The following is a 12012-nucleotide window of genomic DNA, read 5'->3' as shown; positions in this document are numbered from 1 at the left end:
CCTCCCCAGTGGCCTGATAACTACAGCTCTGGAAAAGAGACCGTCAGGGGGGCAGCCGAGAGCTCCCCCTGCCCACCCATCCTTTACGGGTGGGCACCTCTGGGCGACGAGCGAATGCGGACAGAGGCCAGCAAAGGGACCAAGCCCTGGACAGTTCCCAAGGGGCACGGGAAGCCACCTGGCCGGCACGTCTGGCGGTACCCACTAGGGCCGATGCGGTGGGTGGCTGCCCACCTCCCTTCGAAGCGCGGTCTGGGAAGCTGCCTCGTCAGGAGTAGCCAGAAAAATCCTCAGCATGGCCCACAGGCCTCCCAGCCCACTTCTCCAGCCTCACACAGGCCCCCGGCCCCTGTCACTCCAGCACCCTGGCCTCCCACCTCCCTGCGAGGCCGCCAGGCAGCTTCTTCAGAGCACCTGCACCCTGCAAGGGGACAGGCGCCTCCCTTCCGTAGCTCTGTGACAAAGGTCCGTGGCTGCCCACTCAACAGCACTTGAGGCTGATTTTGGCTTGAAACGCTATCCTCACAGGGCCTAGGACATAGCAGGGTTTCAAAAACCATACCTGGGGGAACAAAGTCAAAGTCGATTGCGCTGCAGTGTGGAGAGCGTGCCGACGATCGGCTGTCTCTGCCGAGCTCTGCAAGTGGTCACCCCACCAGGGCCTCGAGGCTTGGAGGGAAAGTGCAGGGTCTCCTTGGGCCAACACCTTCCATCCGGCACCGAGCACCCCCTTCTCAACGCCCGCGACCCCTGAGCGTGCGTTCTGCAGTTGCCATCCAAGTTCTGTGCAGAGCCCGGCAGACTAAACCAGCCCCGATTCACCTCCAGGACCAGCAGCTCCGCTCAGAAATTACTTTTTTTTTTTTTTTAAGATTTTTTATTTATTTATTTGACAGAGATCACAAGTAGGCAGAGAGACAGGGAGAGAGGGGAGGGGGAAGCAGGCTCCCTGCTGAGCAGAGAGCCCGTGGCTCGTGGCTAGATCCCAGGACCCTGGGATCATGACCTGAGCCGAAGGCCAGAGGCTTTAACACACTGAGCCACCCAGGTGCCCCAGAAATTACTTTTAACCACCCCAAATGAACTCTGTTTGCTTGCAAAATGCTCTACTCCCCAACCTTTTCCTCCCCTTGGGATGCCCCTCCTAGCCAAGAGGCCGAGGCTTAGGTATTGTTCCTTCTGACCTTTCATTCTTTCATATTTTTTTCCTTCCCCACTACTTTTTTTTTCTTCCCTGGTCTCTGACATCATAAGGGCCAGGTATTTGTCATTTCTATGGCATCTGTCATTGCCATGACCACAGGCAGCAGGAGCCCCAGGTACACTGGTCTGTGCGGGTGGGTCTTGACCCACAGAAAATCAGACATGCTGAGGAAAAGCTTGACATGCTATCAGAGTGACAACCAACAAGGCAAACATTTCGTAGAGCCAGAGCAAACTGCCAGAAAACGGGCAAATACCAGGCCAGCCTGCCCTACCTGCCTACACACCTGCCAGGTGACTCAGCGTGGGTCGCTAACTGGGACTCGCAGCATCTCCCTGAGGAGCAGAAGGGTTAGCTCCTTACTAATATGCTACATACTGCCAAAGGCCATTCTAGAAGAATCACAAAGGGGTAATTCTTGGAGTGGTTTTATTGCCCATGACTTTTCTTTATACAGCTTTAGAAAAATAGGTGTGGATATGTGGGCAAGAGACAGAATCACCCAGCAGCATCCTTACATGTTTGAGTCCCATGACAGATTTAGGAAAGAACGAGGGGCCGGCACAGTATTCCACAAAATACCCCCCCACTCAGGAAAGAGAAGGAATCAACTGATAAATCTTTGTCATACCGATAAATTCACCCAAACGCCTGGGCCAACGCTAACTGGAGGAATGCTAACTTGGAGGAAACATTTCATCTCCAAGAGTCTCAGCCAAGAGTCTCCTCCATTAAGTGGGACAACGCGTAACACCTGGGATCAGCTGGGTCATTAAGATTAGAGATGGCAGGAGAGCGGAACCGGAAGAAGGTGGTCCTAGGGTACAAGCTTCCAGTTGTACATAAATAAGGACTAGGCATGTAACGCACAGTAGGATGGCTACAATTACTACCACTGTGTCGTGTACGTGACCGTTGTTGAGGGAATAGATCCTAAGAGCTCTCATCACAAGGAAAACCATACATATATATTTATATTTATATTTGCATCTATAGGACATAATGGATATTAAAGTTACTGCAATAATCATTTCATAATATAAATACGTCAAATCATCATGCTATATACCCTACACTTACACAAGGCTGTATGCCTATAGTATCTCAATTAATGGGGGAGGGGGAAAGGGAAGATTAGAGATAATACAGGTCAAGGTATGTAGCACCATGTCTAACACATGGCAGGCACGTAATTAATGGTAATGAGCTCCTGATACCATCTTCGTCCTCATCCTCTCAAGGAATGGGCTAAAGAATATGACCCCATCCACCCATCTTGACCCCTCCCCCTCTCACCTCCACTGGTCCTATCAAGTGACCCCACAAGGGTATAACACGCGAAGGACTGCTCAGCACCTTGCCCTCAGTCGTGTGTGTCCCCTCATAATTTCCCTCCCTTCCCTAAATTCTGGAAGCCTAACTACTTGGGCCCCAAGGAAAGCCCAGCAGGCTGCCCAGGGGAAATCACTAGGGCAAACTGGGCCGGGATGTCCATAACATACGATGGCCCGGACAAAAGCAGAGCCTGCTACACCCCAACCCCGCTCCCAACCCCCACTCCCCGGTCTCCACCATTCTTCACAGGGCCTGATGACAACCCTTTGGAAGCCTCCAACAAAAAAAAGAAAAACTCTTTTCTTGCCCAAATATACGGCTCTCCACGAAGTGTGTGTCCCACCATGACTGCAGAGCTGCCACCCAAGTTTCTTCAATGGGGAAAAACAGGTCAACCCTGAACCATCTGGACTACCACCAGCAAGGCGATCAGAGCACACTCCTGAAGTCCAGACTTAGAAAGACCCCACGAAAATAAAAAGGGTTGGATAGCCCAGAGCCTAGAGCACTCATTCTATTTTAATTAACGTAAATGCCTCTCATCAGAAGATTTATCGTTATACGTGGTAGGGTAAATATACCTGAAATATTGGTTTTAAATCCTCTACCGAGGTGCCTGGGTGGCTCAGTCAGATGTTAACCGTCTGACTCTTGGTCTCAGCTCAGGTTCTGATTTCAGGGTCATGATCTCAGGGTCATGAGATCAATCCCCACATCATCGGGCTCCATGCTGGGCAAGGAGCTTGCTTAAGATTCTCTCCCTCCGCCTCCACCGGCCCGACTTTAAAAAATAAAAAATTGAAAAATGTTTAAAAATCCTTTATCAGATTTTTACATAGACAAAAAGTAGGGATGGGTAGAGAGAAAAGTAGCATTTACTGAGCACCTCTCCTAGGCCAAGAACGCCAGTAAGGGCTCTACCTTCATTTGCATTTAATCTTCATATTACCCCCTTCGTGGAGATATTATCAGCCCCATTTTAGATAAAGGGAGGCTCAGAGAGATTATCTATCTTATCCAAGGTCACAGCACCAGAAGATAGAGGAGAGTGATTCCAGCCTGACTTGCCTAACTCCCAAGGCTAAGTTCCTTCTGTCTGTCTCCAGAAAACACAACACAGGCCATTCAGTATTTTATTCGTTTCTATGGGGGGAAAAAAAAATAGATGAAAATTTTAAGTTAATTTTAGAGGGGCTTTTTGGTCTTTAAAGATTTGAGTGATATTAACTTTGAAACATTAAGAACATTTAGGATCCAAATTCAATTGTACACCTACCTCCCGTCAGCTAAGAATGCAACACGTTTTGGCGGAAACCCAGGAAGCTTTGGCGAACAAAGAGGAGGCCTTAAACGCAGCCAGCCACACTCCTATGAGGCAATCTCACCATCAACTAAGAATCTGAAGCTTCAGGGTTTTCAAAAAAGGCTAAATCCAAAACTTGTCACTGCAATGACCCTTATTTTCACTCTAAGGCCCCTCTCCACCCTGCTCTGCACCCAACAGGCCAAGACGGCCTTCATGATGTCTACATATTCTTAAAGCAGGACACCTGGTCATGTATGGAAAACCTTAACAGTGAACAGTCATGTGAAAAGAGAGACCCTAGTACCACAAAGAAGGGAGTGCTGGTGTTAGAAAATAAATAGGACAATTCATATAGGGTTTCTCGGTGTCAGAGCTCAGGACTGGGTTTCCTTCTTTCCAGGGAACGTGATACATAAGTCAAACGAATAAATATGTACCTTGTCCTCATTCCTGAATATATAAGAACTTTCCTATAAGTTGGTTTTTGACCTCCTCATAAAACATATTCATTGTAACCTGAAATTTCATATATGTATTCCATTCGTACAGGACTTAGAATTTACCATTCTTTAGCTGAATAAGGGGTTAAAGGAAAGAATATGCCACAGCCTAGGTCCCTGACTCAGTACAAAAAGAATCTGAAATTTACAATATTCCCATGAAGTGGCAAAAATCCAGAATGGGGCGTAATCACTTATGTATTCCAAAGTGGAATAAATGACAACAGTTCACACCCAACATCTTACAACTCCGTCATGGTGTAAGTTTCCCAAAACCATAATCACCAAAAACCTACAGCATGCCCATTTTACATAACATACTCTCTTCAAGGGCAGCCAGTCTGTCCTGAGAATTAAATATCCTTTTGCATGAATATAGAAGGGGTAAAAGCTTGAAGTTACATAAATGAAGCCCAGTGAAACCCATTTTGGGTTCTCTATCATGTCCTGTTAAAAGGGGTAGTCACGGGGGCGCCTGAGTGGCTCAGTGGGTTAGGCCTCTGCCTTCCACTCAGGTCATGGTCTCAGGGTCCTGGGATTGGGCCCTACATTAGGTTCTCTGCTCAGCAGGGCGCCTGCTTCCCCCTCACCCCCCCCTACCTCTCTGCCTACCTGTGATCTATCAAATAAATAAATAAAACCTTTTAAAAAAAGTGGGGGGTAGTCACAAATCAGAGCAAGGAAGGGGTAAAGAAAAGAAAAAAAAAAAAAAAAACACTTGGGAAAAGTGTAACCTTTGTTCATTCCAGAAGGCATCTCCAAGACACACAGGATCATTATAGTAAAGAGGCCAACAGCTTGTTCAACCAGACTCATTAAAGAGCCTGGCCTCGGGCTCCCTTCCCTACCTCCTTCTTTACACATTCCCTAATTCAAGAAGGCCAGAGCTAAACCAGCTGGGTCACTCCAGGTTACCTGGGTAAGCAGAAGGAAGAGGCCATTTTGTGGAGACTCTACAGCAGCCAGAAAGCCTCAAGCCTCCACAGGAAGATAAAAGAGTTGCCCCAAAATGGAACACGAGTTTTACCGAGCTTTAAAATCTCATGTCCCGGGCCCTTAGTGGGCTCAGTCTGTAGAGCATGTGACTCTTGATCTCAGCGTCATGAGTCCAAGCCCCACGATGGGAATTGAACTTACATACGAAAATAATAAGATAAATAAAAATACTAAAATCTCAAGTCCAAGAGCCTCTAACAAGTCCAAGCTGTGTTCTTAGGCATTTGCTCATCTTGGATACAACGATGCTGAAGGATGATTACCAAGACCCCCTCACCCCCCTTCAGCTAAGGCCCCTACATCAGGCTCACTGTACAGCCACATACAGCCTCAAACACAGTCACCATCAGTTAAAAGAAACCCACTGAGAAGGCAGGTCAGAGGCTTTGAGGTAAAGGCATGGTGAGCAGCTTCAAGCCCATGCCATTAAAGTTGAAAAAACACAGCCACTGCGAACCCTCCATAAGTGGACACCGCAAACGGATAAAAAGGAATAGAGCCATGGGACGCTCAGGTCATGATCCCAGGGTCCTGGGATCGAGTCCCACATCAGGCTCCCTGCTCAGCGGGGAGCCTGCTTCTCCCTCTACCTGCCGCCACCCCCCCGCCCCCGGCTTGTGTTCACTTTCTCTCTGACAAATAAATAAAATCATAAAGAAAAAAAAAAAACAACCTAAGGCTAAAGTCAACCCTCCTCAAGGAAAACAAATAATAAAGATCACAGGAATTTCTGTACAGCAGCAGAGAACGCCCTGCATCGGATTCCTTTGTGGGATCACCTGAAACACTTCCCCAAATAATTTCGGAGTTGCCTACAGAGCCAAGTCACCATGGTAGGACTCCAGTCAGGACCGTGGAAAGTAGCACACCAGTTTTACTTCCTACCTGGGGCCAAAACCTGATTTCCCACATTCTCCCTGAAAGATTAAAATCAGGCAGCTTCCGTGGAAATGGAAAATCAGGCCAGACTGTGCAAAGAAAGGGTGGTAGCCTTTTTTTTTTTTTTTTAAGATTTTATTTATTTATTTGACAGAGAAAGGGAGATCACAAGTAGGCAGAGAAGCAGGCAGAGAGAGAGGGGAGAAGCAGGCTCCCCGCCAAGCAGAGCGCCCGATGCGGGGCTCGATCCCAGGACCCTGAGATCATAACCTGAGCCGAAGGCAGAGGCTTAACCCACTGAGCCACCCAGGCGCCCTTGGGGTGGTAGCCTTTTAACAATTACCCTGGGTAAGTCAATATCCAAACAGATGTCAGGCTGCAAGGCTACTGGATACATTTTAGGGAGAATATGAACACGGAACACGACTCTTCCTGCCTCAATGCTACCCTGGGTGTAATTCTTCCTCCCGTCCCATACTGGAAACATCCCCCACTGCATTGTTCTGGTTATCTGAATTCTCACCCTCAGTTGGGTCAGAAGGACTTGGAAAGAAAGGCTTCTGGCTTCTCACCAGGGAGTTCATCCCATAGTAGGTACTCAAAGCGTTCTGGCTGGTTAGAATAAACAGGCAGAACACACACACACACACACACACACACACACACACACTGAATTTGGATCAGAGGGAGGGAGTATAGAAACTCAGCTTGCCAAATTGTCACTCTCGAAGTAATATTAAGCATAGTTCTCTGTCTCTGAATTGTGAAATACTTTATATACTAATAAAGAGTGTGTATTTCATTGTGTATTTAACTGCATAAGCCTGCATTTGGTTTAACTGACCCAGAGTTAAGTCCTTGTTCCTGAGCTAACTCTCCAGGTCCAGCGGACTCTTAATATTAACACTTGTATTGAGGAACAAAGACGCAGATAATACAAAACAGAAGATTATTTTAAATCATTCACTCTTGGTATGCAGATACATTCTTTTTTTTCTCTTCTTTTAACTTGCAATTAAATGAGTGTGGCTGGTGTTGTGGCATTTGCAATACTTCTAATAAAGAACTTAAACCATGCTGGAAATATCTGAACTTCAAAAGTTCTCCATGTGCGTCCTGCACTCACCCGCTCTGCTACTGAGTTTTGGACCAACTCACATCAGTCCAGGACAGCATCACCTCTTAGAAGGTGGCCAAAAAAAAACTGGTTTGAAAAGAAAACTACATTCTTCCCAGGTTGTTGCTCTCCAGAATCACACTTTCTGGAGGGTGGGAAAGTAATTAGGGGTTTGGGGTTGGAAAAGCCCTTTTATTTTAGCTCCTACTGGGCTGGTGTAAACAAAGATATCATTAATGTCAACAATGACTTAATTAACCAGAGTAGGTGACAAGAACTCGAAAGAGTCACCTCCTCCCCGGGATAATCAAGCTTGACTCTACTTTAAATAATGGGAATATTAGTCAACAGAACAGTACTTGGCATTGAGGACTGCCCCCCCACCCCCGCATCAATGACTGAATTTATAGCCTTCAGCCAATCCTCCACAACAATGAATGACCAACTGGAAATACTCTTTTTTAATCAAGGATATTAACTAAAATCTCCTAGAGATTATTTGCTTCTCAAGTCAGCTGAGTAGATCCAACCCTACTGTTTGTTTCTACTTCATTGTGTCCAGAAGACAAAGGGCATGTGATGGACGATAGGATATGATGATAAAGGATCATGTCGTACAAAACCGAGAAGACGGAAAAAGGATCCTCCGGTCTTAGGGCTCAGGCTCCTTCCTGGAACTTACTCGCTTTTTTCCCTGGGTGCGTTTTCCTCCAGCCCAGCCCAACAGACCTCATCTAATCTCAGCCTCCGAATTAACAAACCAGAAAGTCTTCCAAGGTGGGGTCTGGTGCAATAAAAGGTTAAGCTTAAACTGATATTAACCAAAGGTATAGTTACACTAACCACAGGGGACAGGCTGGGACTGGCACATACTCTTTCATCCGTCATCCCTCCTTCCCCCAAATTCGGCAGGAGGACCATGGCCTAAACCAGAGCTGTCCCAGTCAGTCGACTGGCTTCCAGCTAACTCTTTTTTCATCTAGAATTAGACGACCTTCCTAATAACCTCTGCCCCTAAAGCAAAACTACCTGCAATGGAAGAACTCAAATCGGTTGCCGATATGGTACTGACAGACTAGGACAGACCAGGGTGACCTGGACCCTCCAGAAAGCAAACACGGCTGCTTGGAGTCACAAAGGGCCTTCTCCATGACAGAGTGACTTTCTTCCCAACTGTCCCCAAGAGCCTCCACGTTTCCTGACATTGTGGCACCTGGCAGGACCTGCCCACACAGGACAGGGCAGACACGTGAGCCCATCTCACGGGCAACAAGGAGGCTGACATGTCCTGGGTCCCCTGGAGACACCAGGCCACATGCTGTCCACTCTCTGCTCCCAGGGATGCTGAAATCTCCTGGTGATCTCTTAACGTAAAGAACCAGAAGCCTCCTGACAACGTTAATACACACAACATTAATGAAGACCTTTCAAGGTCACCTTATCAAACCATGGGAGGACAGGAAGGAAAACAGAGGGGCGGGGGTTCCCATGCTTTTCCAAAGCCAGTCCTGCGGGTCTGCACCTTCCATTTAAAATGTCTCACAACCCTGGACACAAACTTCACAGAAGCTGTGAGCCCAGGAAAATGCATCAAACAACTTTGGCAAAGTATTTCCTATAATTTGGGGGAATTGGCGAACCACCCCGCCCCCAACCCCCAAGAGCAGCCCCAGATCCCGGGGTTGGGAATACCTGCTTTCAACAATACTCCCATTGTTGGAGACAAAATTTTACACAAAGAACCATTGGGGGCACTTTATCGCTGTCCATGGTTTCTGCCCCTCTCTACCCCACCTCATTCTTCCTGCATATTTTAAACTTTCCTCAGTAATTAAGGAGGAGAAAAGAAGTCCTCCAGGACCGTTTTACACTTTCTGCTGAGATAAACTCCCAAGAATATGCTGCCCTGAGAGTCGAAATGAAAAATGACAGTTTCTTCCTAACCTGGGCCATTCTGGGCACATCGGGTGGGAAATCCTGGCTCAGCTGCCTGGCTGCGTGCTGAGCCTCACACTCAAGGGAAAACCAGCAATTAGGAAACACATCGATTTTAATTATTAGCAAAATTAAAGAAGTACAGCCCTGACTTTCAGAAACCAGGACCCTTTTCTTTCCCTTTAAGCCCCGCAGAAAGGTACTGCCTTTGCAAATCACATGTGTGCTTACGTCCCAGCACAGGTCACAAGGAGGCTGTCCCCTCATCACCGTAGCTAGAGCCTGTAAGTGCCACAGAAACAAACTCTTGCCAGACTCCCCTCCCTGAGAAGCTACTGTGACGTCACCGCACCTGTTCTCACGAGGCCTCTGGGCCTCTGTGTGAGACACAGCACCGGCCTCCCTCTAGCTAGAGCACGACTGCTCTGGGTAAAATCAGGGCCGTTTTAGAAAAGCCATTGCTCTTTCCTATCCCTTCACGACCCATGCATGGGGTCCCACTAGGAGCCTCTCTCTCAGTGCGGTCACCTCGGGCAGGAATGCAGCCCTCCTTCCCGTGTTGTCCTGACCAGGCTCTCTGTCCTCGGCCAGCCTGTGGCCCTGGGTGCTTTTCCAGAACAGCTGAACTGACCCCAGACCACTCAGGACCACGGCAGGCCCCCATAGCAAAGCAAGCACCAGGTGGGCTCTCAGCAAACAGGTTCATTAAGTGGCGATGAGTGCTGGGATCTGCCATTTTATTCTCGGATTACCACTCAAAAAATAACTCAGCTACCAATATTCCTGGCTGATGACAGATTTCAATGCCACCCCAAGTGGAGGCTTGGCTACTGTCGTCTCGGAAAGACCCGGGAAAGAGGTTCCAGACCTGCCCAGCTGAGTTATTCGCTCCCATTTAGCGTTCGCAACTGGCTTTCTACCTTTAGAATTAAATTTCCAAAACTGAAACACCAGTGTGTGCCCGGTCGACCTGGAAGTTGTCAGGAGATGTGGAAGACACCCAGGTACCGTCACTTACAAATTTACCTCAAACAGAATTTGCAGCTTCTGTGACGTATTGCTTAGGTATTAGGAAATACAGTGGCTTAAAAAAAAAAAAAAAAATTAACCATCAAGCATCTCTGTGAGCTCCAGAAGCTTCTTTTTCTCCTTAGACAATGAAAATAAAATGTCAGCATTTCAGATGTTGGCAATTTCCCTTTGCAGCTCCTTTTGTCAGAAAATAGCCAATTCTTTACATCATAAGCAAGACTCTCCCTCCAGTAAGACTGCTCCTGCCAGGAAGGCTCTAGATGGCATTCACCTAGAGGTCCCCTCCCACAGCTCCCCCGGGCAGTGGGAAAAGGTGAAGGGCCGGCTGCCTCCCTCAGCCAGCGCAGGAAAACAAACGCACACACCAAGAAGCCACCAAACTGGACCGTTCTAACCACAGTGTCACAGCAAGGAAGCATCTCCCACAATCTCTGACTTTGGGGGAGGTGGGAGTTGCCAATCTCTGACCTGCCGGGGAGCAGAGAGCCCATGCGTCTTGCTCTTAAAGACTCACTTACAATGCAGGCCTTGACCTCAGGGCCACTTCCCCAGACACATCCCCAAACAAACTTGATGACCTGAAGGGTGAGAGGAAACAACTTACCTTCCGGCTCTAATGTGGTATCCTCCACTAAATTGAAGGAGGGCCGGGCCAGGGACAAGGTTGCCATGGTGACCGCGACCAGGCAGCCGAAGCGGGCCCAGCTGACCATGGCTGCGGCGGTGCCAATCCCCCGTCCTCTTCCATATCTCCATGTGGACGTCACTCCCATCTGCACACGTCGCCTGCGAGCATGGACTGCCAGCAACGCCTCCAGCCTGCGGTGGGCTCCGGAGCCCAGGTGCTCCCGCAGCCGCTGCCGGTCTGGCCGCTGCTCCCGCAGCTGCTGCAGCCTCTAGGGGAGACAGAGTCGGCGAGTCAGTGAAATCCTCCCCAGTGCCAACGGGTGCAAACCCAAGTGGGCTACAACAGTTTCTCAGCCTCTTCAAACGGGCGCCAGCAGTTCCTCAGCATTATCCGCAAATGCCTGGCACACACGCCTCAGGGTCCCAGGTGCTCCCGCCAGACCGGTGCCCCGAGAGCCGTGTCGGGCTGATCGGAGGAAAGCATACTTTTAAGAAACGGAGATGAAGGAGTAGCTCCAGGACACAGCTCCCTGCGGCCACTCCGTTAGGCAAGGCGCACTCTCTCTGCCATCCACTGTCACCTCTGCAGCCCTCAAAACGCAGAAGCAACGTGACCTTAGTTTCAAGGGCAACTACAAAAGCAAGTTAACCAGTGCTCGGGTTGGCAGAACCCGCCTTGTTAACTTCTCTCAGTCCAGCGGGGCTTCAGACAGCTGGACGGTGGAGGCGTCTGCGTGCAGACTTTCTGCTGGGGCTGCAGCAGAGCGGCTGGCCCCACCCTCCCTGTAGCACTGGACCAGAAAGGAGACCAGCAAAATAAAGGGAACTGCAGGAAGGCGACCAGAAAGCCCCCACCAGTTTACACTTGTCAGGATTCATTTTCCAATACGGAAGTGTATTTCCATCTTTCACCAAGCAGCCACTTACAGGAGAATGAACGGAGCTGCCAATACATTCAAAGCCTGAATCCCCCTCCACTACCACTCGGAGCAACCCCCGCCCGTAACTGTCTTCAGCCCACACGGGGTTCGTGATGGAAGGGAGGGGATGCCAAGGCAGGTGTTTATTAAGGACGAAGGTG

General features: G+C 48.8%; 1 protein-coding gene across 12 annotated transcripts in view; it reads right to left on the bottom strand.

The window, feature by feature from the left end:
- Positions 1-12012, bottom strand: part of FGFR2 (fibroblast growth factor receptor 2) — a 102586-nt gene that overhangs the window by 87101 nt on the left and 3473 nt on the right. For all 12 annotated transcript variants that reach the window (XM_032882175.1, XM_032882176.1, XM_032882181.1 and 9 more), the window contains one exon: positions 10909-11200. In XM_032882175.1, the coding sequence (XP_032738066.1) occupies positions 10909-11077 (169 nt within the window). In that variant the 5' untranslated portion in view covers positions 11078-11200. Of the gene's footprint in view, positions 1-10908; positions 11201-12012 lie in introns of those variants that run through there.

This window comes from Lontra canadensis, unplaced genomic scaffold (genome assembly GCF_010015895.1).
Source record: "Lontra canadensis isolate GAN:19392208 unplaced genomic scaffold, GSC_riverotter_1.0 scaffold79, whole genome shotgun sequence".
Classification (NCBI taxonomy): domain Eukaryota; kingdom Metazoa; phylum Chordata; class Mammalia; order Carnivora; family Mustelidae; genus Lontra; species Lontra canadensis.
The sequence above is the reverse complement of the archived record's forward strand: the minus strand, read 5'-3'. Positions and strand labels throughout refer to the sequence as shown.